Genomic DNA, 12,113 nt, shown 5'->3' with positions numbered 1-12,113 from the left:
CCTCGTCACGACGATTATTTATTCATTGTCATCTGTTTTATGTAGCCACTCGAATCCTTTCCTGAGAGAGAGAGAGAGAGAGAGAGAGAGAGAGAGAGAGAGAGAGAGAGAGAGAGAGAGAGAGAGAGAGAGTTTTTGCCTTTATCTTTTTTGCACTAACTGTATAAGCTGACGCTTCCGCTTTATCTGTCATTTACCTTATTACGACCTATGGGATTCGAGGTCTGCTAGTAATAATGATGGCATATAAGAAAAGAATATGCCACAATACCTGTCATATACGCAAATCCATTATAGCATAGATAAAAACAGCTGTACTTTTGCGTATACTGGGAAACTCGCGGTATTTACAGCTTTCCTGGATTTAGGAAGGCGATAATGATACTAAATAAGATAAAGAGATGATGAGAGGAAGTGGGTTAGTGTTATTATTAGTATTATTATTAGTGTTGTTATTCTAATGATTGCCAAGAGTGAATCTGGCGACTCTTGGAAGCTTCCGCGCACCCCAACAGTGCGCATTTCACAAGCAAAAAATATTATTGTATGAGCCTCGATTTGCAGTCTATCCATCATGACAGTCTTGCACGGCGTCTCTGACTGATATCTTGGTCTAAAAATGAGTAGAAGTGCCGAATACGAGGCGCGAATCTAGGAGAAGGTGTTACCAGTCTCGAGAAATGCAACCCAAACACCAGTGATGGCTGGTGAGGGACCCGCTAGAAGGTGGGGAAAAATCGATAATTCTATAGCCTCTGCAACACCTGAAACATGTTGATTGCATTCAGAGCGTTCTAAGGACTCCCTCTATCCATCAGTGGTAGCCGGAGTGCTCACGTGTGGGGAGAATGACCAAAATTCAGTGAGTGAGGAGGAGGAGGAGCGATCGCCACACGGGAAATGACAATTGAGTGCCCGCATCCCCACCGCCAACCTCGCGTCTTGTGAGCTCCCCTCCTCTCCCCGCCCTCACGCCCCTGCCAAAGATGGACAGCAGTGAGTACTAGTGTCATTCTCCTTTTAACATTGTGTAGTGGCCAGGTGAGGGCGGGCCAGGGCGTGGGTGGGGGCGTAAGGAAGTACCCCGCCCTCACCTTCCCTCCCCACCCTAACATTTGCTTACCCTAGTCATGGGTAAGAGGCAAAATATCTTTACCTCGGTCTATACCTCTTCTCTCTTGGCCTTTAATTATCAGTGCTTTTCATTTATTTTTTAATCAATATTGTTTTACAGGTAACCACATAGGGAATTTATTCCATTGGCTAGCTGCAGTGGGTGTTAGGTTAAACTTATCCATTCATGCAGTCATCTTCCTTTAAGTGATAAGATACATGACACATAATAAGCCACTCCAGATATTTAAGATAAGCTCACCTTCCTCAGGTATGTCAGTCAATGAGATCAACAAACAAAGATGCTTGGTGAAATGTAAACACAGTTAGTCTGTCAGTTTGCCTTATCTAGTTTATGTCTTATCATGGAATCAAACTGAGTATAATGAAAGAGTAGGAATGGAAGATGAAGTGCATATCAACAGGTACTCTTTCAGTGTAAGTGGTAACATCACAACTATGAAGTGCTGATAGTGCTTGTTGTTGTTGCTGGGATTGATAATGTTGATGTCTCAAACACAGTTTATTCAGCGTATGTTGTATGCATATGAAGTCATTATTTACTGTTCAGATTGGTATCAAGCATGTTCAGTTTAACTTCTTAAAGGCAGATATAATTATCACAGTGTTGGATAGCACAGCAGAGCGATGCCATAGTGTAAAGATAAAATAAGGTGGTGGTGTCGTTTTGTTATCTGATATGGTCTGGTGTGGGAATAAGTTTACAGACATTGTGCTTATCTTAGTATCTTGATGAAGAGAGATCACCTTGCTCGTTACTGAACTGATAACAAGATGGGGATTAATGGTGGGAATTTTTAAGGGACTATAGATAATTAGAGAATATTATTGTTGTCCTCAAATAATAACAGATATGTAATTTAATAGATACTTTAATGGGTGTATCATGTGGATGTACATTGCCATGGAGAGGACCACTGCATTAACTACATTTTCAAAAGCAAAATCTGTAATTTTATGATGTAATGAGGTAATGTACCTCATTTTAACAAAAACTGTCCTAATTATATCGTCTCTGGTCACCATCTGCTGCACTTGAAATATGATTATAAAAAAAAGTGATATAATTAATTTAATAGTCATGATACTGGGTAGTAAATGTAACAAAATGATCATGTGTTGCCTTTTGTTTCATGCCTGTCCACTGGCTGCTAGTCCACTCTGGTTTCATCTCGGAGAGAGTCTTGCCGTCTTTTGGTTGTACTCTGCACAATGAAGCTGGTGTCTTAGCATTTCCCAATCCAGATATGATTTTCAAATTGTGATTGATATATGTGCTACTAAAAATATTCAAAATTAAGAGATTTATGCAGTTCTATAGGTAAGAAGTGTTCTTGAATAGTCTAGTATAGTATGCATTACCAAAAATGATAGAAGGAGAGTTCTTGTCTGTACATATGGCCAAATGAAGATTGAATAAAATTACAAAATAAATTGTATTGCATAGTGCATATTGTAACTTTACATTGTTGTTAGATTCTGTGCTACTGCATCATAGGTGCCAATTTTTTGGGAAAGAAATAACTAAGATAAATGCCACAGAGACATTGATAAGAATAATGGTACGAGAAAAAGTGCTGTAGAACTCCCCACTTACAGCTGCTGCTTGGTTGTCTCACACTGGCAGCTTCCTTATTTTTTTTGAAAATGTGTAACTTTGAAATGAAATTTTGAGATGAAATAGATTATATCATTGCTCAAAACAGAAGAAAGTATTTGTGGGTGAATGTATACCATTGAAAAGTATGATGGCACTCCTAACATCAGTTTTTAGCAAAACATTTGTAGTCTAATATACACACAGCAATGACATTAAGAGAAGAGGTAGACTCTTGGCAGCTATCATGTGTTCTGCCATGTTCCCCATCCCATGCAACCTGTGGTCCTTTGTCTTGGCTTGCTGCATGACTAGTATGGGTGGGTGGAGCAGCTCCAGCCCAGCCTAAAGGGGCCCAGCCCAGTGATATCTATGATTAGTGTAACCTTGGCTTTACCACACACCACCTTACATCACTGCTTGTATTATTCTATGCCTGTTGGGTGCGTGCATATTCATGATCAAGTGTTAATTGAATTACTTAATACAACTACTACAAGCCACATTCAGCTTTGTTGATTATATCAATGAGATATGTAATTGATATCTAGTTGTTTGGCTGCACTGATTTTAGTATTTTTACATTTGCAGATTTTGGAATGTTATTTTGAGTTATACATGACATTAATTATTTTTGATACATGTGGTGCTGCCCTCAGCCACAGTGCCCACAACTGTCATGATGGGTGTAGGTTGTGGTTCTTGGATAAATATTTTTTATAATTGTATTTAGGATTTCAGTCAGTTAAATATTGATTTTGGTATTTTGATGTTTTGAAATGGACTACTTTAAAATTGTTTTGATTATTATTAAGTATTATGATAGTACTTTTATTGATGTAACTTTGTGTTACCATTACTTACACTGTTTTTTGTGTTGCAGACGACGCAAGACAGTCGCCAGACTCCCTGGTTCCTACTGAATCCAAAGATGAACCCTCACCCAGCACCAAAGAAGACAAAGCCCGCTTGGCCGACCGGCTCTCCCTGCACAGCATCCCCAGCATTGACCGCAGTGATGGCTCTGCGAGTCCTGACCCCTCAGCCAGTGTCCCCAACCTGGCACACACGCCCCCCAACTCACCCAAGACACCCATCCTGTCCCACACTCCTCCCCCACCACAGCCCTCCTCCAACCCCTCACCACGGCCCCCATCCACCTCCTCTGCCAAACCCTCCATTGACGCCATGGGGTCCAGCCAGAGTCAGAGCCAGAGTGACCCTCCGTCCCCAAGTCTCTCCAGTCAGCACTCAGACCCCGAGGACTCCCGTGGCTCTGATGACCCACCCCCGCCTGCCCCTGCACCACCCAGCAATGACTCGGTGCTTCACGGTGTATATGGAAGCAGTCCTCCCTCTCTCTCTGGCCTGTATAGTGGCACTGGAGGCCTGTACAGCAGCAGTCACCCTTCATCTGGTATCTATAGTGGTTCTGCCTCATTAGGAAGCATATATGGCAGTGCTGGGCCGCCGCCTGTGCCCCCACCTCCCTTGGAAGAGAGTGGAGCCGTGGGGGGCTTTCATCACCGGAGGGAACACTCACTCAACTCCATCCACTCCATCCATTCTGTCAACTCCTTCAAAGAGTTCTATGACAAGTCAACTCTCAACCAGTTCATTTCCACATCTCCCAAGCTCTCCAACAGGTACGTACATAGAAGTTTGTCTTATTTCTTGGGGAAAGTTGCAAAACCTTTAATTAAGAGTTTTTAAGGTAGGTGTGTATGTAGTGTTGCTGTGAGAGATGGTGCAACAAGAAAGCAGCTGAAAAACAGTTGGGGTTAAACACACCTTTAAAGTAATGAAGGCAGTTGTATTATACTAATTTGAAGAAAATATTGTTATGTGTTACTGATCTCATATTGTATTGCAGTGTGCCTTTTCTTTAATAATGTGCTTGTTGTTCACATCTAATTTTCACACACTTTCCCACATGCTCACAAATGTGTGGAGGCCCAGAAAGCTTTTGTTTGACTTTGTCACTTACCAGTGGAATATTGGAAGCTATGAAGAACTTGTGTGTATGTGTGTGTGCATGTGTGTGTGTTTGTAGCATGTATTTGAGATCTACTTGTGCTGTCTTGTTTCTTTACCTGATTTTCTCTTTCTTCTGAAGTCAGGGATCTTCTTTGCTCAGCTCTCACCACTTCCATTTTTAATTAATTCCAACCATCAGCATTTTGGTTTAGGGAGGTGAACTTTTTAACATTTATTTTTTGTGTTTTCCTTTTACCTCAGTGTTCATCATCTGTTATCAAGCCTCTAAGAGACAGACAGCTGATCTTCACCACCTACAATGCACAAGGGTAATTTCCTCAGCATATCTGGAATCTAACACCAGAGCTGTCATCCCTGCTACACCACGATATGCCCATCCCCTTTCCTACATCTGTTCAAACCAACTGATCAGACCAAATGCTAGAGAGCTCCTCATTGAAGTCCTCTCTGCCATGTCACAGTTCATGCGTCCACAACTCCACTCCATTCATCCATATCACCTGCAACCACTCATCCTTGCTTCCTCTTATATCAAATGCCATCTTTGAATTGTCCATCTGCCATCTTCATGGTTTTTCCCATAGGCTTCTGCTTATTACATCAGATCTAGTCATCTTATTTGATTATCCCAGTTTCTCTTGACATGCCTTGTAAGTAGTAAGGTGATTAAGGCACAGGTGTGTGTTCAAGGCTTTATCATATCACAGCTGATATCAGTCATCTCAGTGTTCTTTCATCCTTTCAATTAAGTTCCACTAATGTATTTCTTTTCTTTCTTATATGTTCTATCCAAGGATTATGCTTGACAGGAGATATCCTTGTCCTTTTTTCCTTGCTTTCCAAGTTGTGATAGGGATTTAAAGATGCAGTGTTGATTATTTTTGTAGAGATCACTATTTGTGTGTATGAGTGGTCACTGGCACAGTCTAGCTGTGGAGTGCACTGACCTGTCTTGATGGTAGTCATGTGTAGAGGCTGTCAGGGATGTTGTGAGTCTCTATCTCTATAATGTTCTCATTCACTCTGTCCCTTTTAGTCTTCTTTTTCAGTACTAAAGGGATACAATAGCAGTACACTTCCATTATGTCCACAGAGTACAAGTATGTACTACAGAAGCTCCATAAGAACTTTAAAAAATAAGGGAAGCTGCAAGAAGCCATCAGACCTACACATGGCAGTCCTTGATATAGCAGTTAAACAATGCTCTTATGCTTCTGTGCTTCTGTGATACTGTAATGTGCTTGTGTGTTCTTTTATGAGACCTCTTCCAGTACTTTATGTAATTTGTACATGTGTTGCTATGATGTAGGATTTTTGCTCACCGTTTTCTGAAATTGCAGGTGATGATGAAAAAGTTATCACCCTGTGTATAAACCAACTTCAGTTTCTCCATTGTACTCGTACTAAGTCCATATTCTGAGATTTTACAACTTAATTCTTCTTAATAGACAATGGTATTTTTTTTACTGTGCTTACAGCTCATGGATGCAGCTGTGATGTGTGTTGATAGGTTGATTGCAGCTACTACACATTCGGTAGTCAGTGAACCATACTCACTGAGTTTCTTGTTCATTGCAAGGTGATCCTTATTAGGTACAAAATACAACATCACTTATTGCAGTTCGTGTTGCCTATATAGAATCAAGCTTGAGCTGCACATGTAAAGAATATTTCTTGTGTTGCTTCCTCACTGTCTTCTTTATGATTTGTTCCAGAGAGATGGAGATGAACCGCATGTCTGGGCTGTATGGCAGCAATGCCAACACATCCGACTACAGCGGCCTTACCGAGATGTTCACGGACCCTGTTGAGGAGGAGGTAAGTACAGGGAGGCTTTGTCTTGTCTTGTGCCTGTGTTGTTGCTCCATTGTGAGGACTGTACACTTTCTGTATTTGTAACAAATCTTTAGAGCTGTACTGAGATATATGGGTATATTGTACAAGTAGAAATGTGTGTGTGTGTGAAAGTGGATCAGTTTAGTTGCTGCTTGATAAGAGATGGTTTGAGAACCTTTATTGGCAACTAAATATGTATTTAGTGATGTATACATGATTTGATCACTCATATTTTGCCTATCTTGGGTGTTGTAGTACAGTGCACTGTACAGCAAATAGCCATTGAAAAAAGTATCCGAAGGTAATATTTATATGGATGGACACTTGATACTTAATCTTTGTGTTGTTGTTTTGATGGTTTGAAACACACACGTTGAGCCTTGTTGTGTTGGGCACTGATCAACATTGATGTGTGTGTGTGTGTGTGTGTGTGTGTGTGTGTGTGAGTTAGAGTTTACTTAGTTGTATTTTTCCCAGTTTTAATGTACAGGATATTTTTTTTGGGGGGGTTTCTTTGTACTTTTGCTTAATAGTTGGTGGTAATTTTCAACTTGTATAGAATATTTTGTTCATTTACATCAGCTCTACCTCTAACTCTTTTTAAATATTATTACTTGTATCTGGGAAAAGTATGCGTATTTTAGTGTGTGTGTGTGTGTGTGTGTGTGTGTGTGTGTGTGTGTGTTTATGTTCTCTTGTGATCATCTGTGTGTTGTTGTGTACGTGTAAGTTGAAATGACTGCTATATTCACAAGCTGTTTTTTGTGAAATTCACTGATCCACATCATCAAGGGAAAATTGTATCTAGGGGACTTTCATCCCCAGTGTACACCTCCAGCCTGGTGCTCCACCAGTAAACATCTAATTAGTGGGGTAAACATTTTCTCCACTGATCTTTTTATAAATGTTGGATCCTTCTTAACACATTGTCAAGGTGATAATTTTTTAGCTTGCTTATGAAGTGGAAAAAGGAAAGAACTTAATAGTACTTAGTCTTCTGGCTACTGATCTTTTTATAGATATTGCATCTTTCTTAACTCATTGTCTGAGTGTATAATGTCTAGCTAATATTTTTCTTGCTTGGTTATGAAGTGGTTAAAGATAGAACATAAAAATAATAACATAGTCTTTTCTCTACTGATCTTTTTATAAATACTAGATCTTTCTTAACTTATTATCTGAAGGTGATATTTTTTAGTTTGTTGATGAAGTGGAAAAAAACAACATTTTATTTAGGCATTTCAGTACTGATCTTTTCATAAATACCAGTACTAATGCATTATATTTAGTCTTTTCTCTACTGATCTTTTTATAAATACTGGATCTTTCTTTACTCATTGTCTGAAGGTGATATTTTTCTAACTTGCTTGTGAAGTAAAAAAAAACAACATTATATTTAGTCTTTTCTTAGTTGATCTTTTTATAAATACTGGATCTGTGTTAGCTCATTGTCTGACTGTTTAATGTCAAGGTGATACTTTTTCTAGCTTACCGTACTTATGAAGTGGGGTATAATGTAGTGAACCATGAGACTGCCTCTTTCCATCGGGAATTATATTTGTGTGAGTGTGAATGTCTCTTTCCATTGGGGACCTGATGGTAATGAGTGTGTGAATGATGTGTGTGTGAGTGTGTGGCACCTTGTCTGGATTGCCAGCCTAGTATATAGATAGGTATTTCTATGAAGTGGGAAAAGGAAAAAAATATTGTATATAGTCTTTTCTCTTATGACCTTTTTATAAATACTGGATCGCTCTTAACTCTCTATCTGAATGTATAATGTCAAGGTGATATTTTTCTTGGTTACTTATGAAGTGAGATTAAGGAAAAAACTGCCATGAAAGATGCTTAAGGTCAGCCAGTGAGGTATAGTAGGTCAAATTGAGGCCAAGAGTTGAGTAGCCTTTTGCACTCCCATTGTGTTTTCCCTCTCTCTCTGATCTGTTGACAGTCTCCTTACAAAACGTGGTGATTGAGAGGTTCTTAGTAAATTGGATTGCTTGAAATTGCAGAAAAGGCTGAATGTGTTGGAAAAGAGTGTAAGATGTTATGTATTTGACTGTTGGCATCGACTGAACAACAGCCTTTGGTGTTGGGGATTAGGGAAAGCAGATTCTTGAGGGATGTAGGATTAGGTGTGAAAGAAAATACTAAGGAGGATATTCTGAAACATTTCTGCCTTCACCTTGATTACTTTCAAAATGCTCAACATTTTTACATTATGAACAGGAGAAACACTCTTAAGATAACCCAACTAATTATCTTTGTGGCTTTTGAAAATAGTCATGGTGAGAGAACAAAGTGTTTCTAAATATGAGGCTGCCTAGTTTTCTTTACCAATTAATTGGTGGTGGTGCATTTGAAGAAGTACTACTTCTAGTACTACTACTACTAAAAGTCTGTTTCACTCCTTATCTCTTTTAGTATATATTGAGTCATTAGACAGTGAAAAGAATGTCATTTGATGCTCTTGTATATGTAACTGTTATTTTCTTAAGGAGTTTTGTTCATCACTTAGCATTACTAAATTTTATTGAGTTTCAGTGATAGTGTCAAAGCAGTGTGAATGATGTGTGCATGAGTGTGTGTTGTTTTGTCTGGGTCACCCTATAGGATTGCCAGCTGGTATATTGATAGATAAATAGTCAAAGTAATATTTAGTATGTAGTGTAATTTTTTTTCAAATGAACTGTCTTTTCTGGATATCATCACAAACATGTAGACACTAAAAAGGAAAAGAGAGCAACAGATTAGAAAATAAAAAGAAAATCCCTTCATGACCTCTTCCTCATTGTGTAGGAACATGAATGTGAGTGGAAGTGTTCCCTGTTCCCTTCCACTGTCCTTCATTAGTCACCCTTTATAATATGAAGAGGCGAGGAATATGGGAGGTGTGTTTTCCAGGTCTCTCTCTTGCTTGTCATAGGGAATAATGGAAATGTAGGTTGTGTGAAGGAGCATGGTCCTTTGTCTTTCTCCCTTGCAATTGTGTGTTGCCTTTTGTCATTACCTTCACCAGTGGCAGTAGCAGAGTTATGAGCTGTGTACTTGTATTATAGGCGTGGTATGGAAATGAAGAAAGTGACATGAAGATCTGTCCATACTACTACTACTACTACTACTTCACTATTAATACTACTGATTTTACTACTACACCATTACTACTACTACACCATTACTACTACTACTACTACTACTACTACTACTACTACTACTACTACTACTACTACTACTACTACTACTACTACTACTACTTCGTATATGCTTCTACTCCTACAACAACAACAACAACAACATTTACCACTACAACCACAAAGTACTACATTCTACACCGGGAAACACTTTTGATACACTGTCAAGCTATACCCACTCATTATGCTACATTCGTGACACCCTCTTTAGGAGTCTGTGTTTAAATGGCTTAGTAATGCATCAGAGTATGGGCTAAGACGTAAGACTGGGTAAGGATAGAAGCCTAAGGTGTAGTTTTCTATAAATATTAGTGTGCAGTCTTAGGGCGTGTATTGCTCAAGGGTGTAACTTTTCAGGGACGTGATGAATGCATATCCTTGTGGTGTAGGATTTACGTAAGGGTATCCAAGGTTGTAGTCACACATATTAGGTGTTGAGTGTAATGCAATGAATGTATACAAGAGTGTAACTGGTGTTTACTACAGCATCCTAAAGGGGGTGTGTCATGGATGTAGCATAATGAGTGAGTGTAGCTTGAGTGTATTAAAAGTGTTTCCTAGTGTAGAGTGTAGTCACGTAAGGGTGGAAGGATGTTTACTCTTGTAATCTAAAGGGGTGTGTAACAAATGGAGCATTAATGAGAGTACTTCTTATGGATGTAACCTGACAAAGTGTACTGTCTTGCATTCTCATAAGAGATAGGAAGGAATTGATTCTCAGATATAGTGGTAGATGAATATAATCGACTCATTAACCAAGTTGTTAGTGCTGAATCTTTAGGAAGCCTTAAGAGAAGATTGGACAAATTTATAGATGAGGATGATGGAAAAAAGATGGTGTGTTTCATACAGGAACTGCCACGGGTAGGCCTAATGGCTTCCTGCGCCAACCCTTATTTTCTTTTGTTCCTATGATATTCCTAAGTGTTCCCTGGCTTAGAGGATGTAAAGAATGTAGCATTACCAAAGTACTCCTATGGATGTAGGTTAAAGGGGTGTAGTCTCCCATATAGTGTTGAAGGGAGGTCCTGAGGTGTAACTGTGTGAAGGGAGTGTAGGGAAGTGTAACCTGAGAGCCAGCTTTGGGGGCGTCGCCAGCTGGGGAGAGTCAATATGAAGCACTGCCCAGGGAGAGGAGAGGGGGTCAGGGGGTCACGGCATCAGGTCAAAGGTGGAGAGATGAAAGAAGGAGGAAGAGGAGGAGGAGGAGTGGTGCGTCTTGGCAGTGTAGAGAATCAAGGGTAAGGAAGAGGTTGTCAGGAAGTGAATTTTTACTAAGCAGTGGACTTGGACTTGAATGGTCGGTGTTTGTGTATATTAAGTAAGGGACTGGAGGTCACTGGTGAAGGGACTGTATAAAAGGTCATTGTAGATAAAAAAAAAAAATCTTAGGTGGAAATGATAACAAAGGGATGGGTTTTAAGAGGCGAAATAAATGCTAAGTATTAGAATGGCATTGACTTGGAATACCTCCACAAAAAAGGAACAAAAATTAAAGGCGAGATACCCAAAATGTAATGTTAAGAAGGTAAATTTGGAGTAAAGGGAGGGTTAGAATAAAGGACGAATTCAGAAATATTAAGAGAGATAGGGGAGAATGGGTGAAGGTAAAGGGAGAGGAAGGCAAAAGTGGCATTCAAGGGACGGAAGTTTGGTGAAGTCAGTATATTAGGTGAGGTCCGTGAAGGGGGCGGTGAGAGAGGTGTCTTGTGTCCCTTGTATCAGGTGTCGACAAAGAGAGAGAGAGAGAGAGAGAGAGAGAGAGAGAGAGAGAGAGAGAGAGAGAGAGAGAGAAGTCTGGGTGAATGGAGTGTCACTGAGTCTTTTTTCCACATCAGCGAGATCTTTCAGCAGGAATTCACTCCTCATAAAAGCGTCCTCTCTCTCTCTCTCTCTCTCTCTCTCTCTCTCTCTCTCTCTCTCTCTCTCTCTCTCGCTCGCTCGCTCGCTCGCTCGCTTGGGTCGCAGCTGGTGTCAGTCATAACCTCTCACCACACACACACACACACACACACACACACACACACACACACACACACACACACACACACACAGCCTTGCAGGGACATTCCTTATTTCCTTTCCTAAAAGAGTAAGGAAAGAAGAAATGCACCTAATCTTTACGGATAAGCTTTGATGTATTGACACTTAGTGAGAGGAAGAAGTTATTATGTACTGTTCCTTTATTTTTACGAACTCATTTTGATGTTTTGACTGTTGAGAGGAAGAGGGAGGGGAAATGGAGGAGGAGGAGTTATTATGTACTGCTTCTCTAACTTTACGAATGAACGGTGACATTTTGACACTATTGAGAGAACGAGGAATGGGAAAATAGAGCGGGGAGGAGGAGGAGGAGG

At 39.9% G+C, this 12,113-nt stretch overlaps 1 protein-coding gene across 6 annotated transcripts in view; it reads left to right on the top strand.

The window, feature by feature from the left end:
• The first annotated feature begins 513 nt into the window (after positions 1 to 513).
• LOC135114655 (uncharacterized) overlaps positions 514 to 12,113 on the top strand; it is a 30,489-nt gene continuing 18,889 nt past the window's right edge. For 3 of the 6 annotated variants that reach the window (XM_064030499.1, XM_064030495.1, XM_064030497.1), the window contains exons 1-3: positions 517 to 996; positions 3,615 to 4,377; positions 6,445 to 6,547. In XM_064030499.1, coding sequence (XP_063886569.1) covers positions 987 to 996; positions 3,615 to 4,377; positions 6,445 to 6,547 — 876 coding nt within the window. In that variant the 5' untranslated portion in view covers positions 517 to 986. Of the gene's footprint in view, positions 1,135 to 3,614; positions 4,378 to 4,969; positions 5,038 to 6,444; positions 6,548 to 12,113 lie in introns of those variants that run through there. The other 3 variants (XM_064030500.1, XM_064030496.1, XM_064030498.1) reach the window with 3 other exon arrangements.

Source organism: Scylla paramamosain, chromosome 28 (genome assembly GCF_035594125.1).
Source record: "Scylla paramamosain isolate STU-SP2022 chromosome 28, ASM3559412v1, whole genome shotgun sequence".
NCBI classification, from domain to species: Eukaryota; Metazoa; Arthropoda; class Malacostraca; order Decapoda; family Portunidae; genus Scylla; species Scylla paramamosain.
Note: the sequence above shows the minus strand (reverse complement) of the source record. Positions and strands in the feature narration are given on the sequence as shown.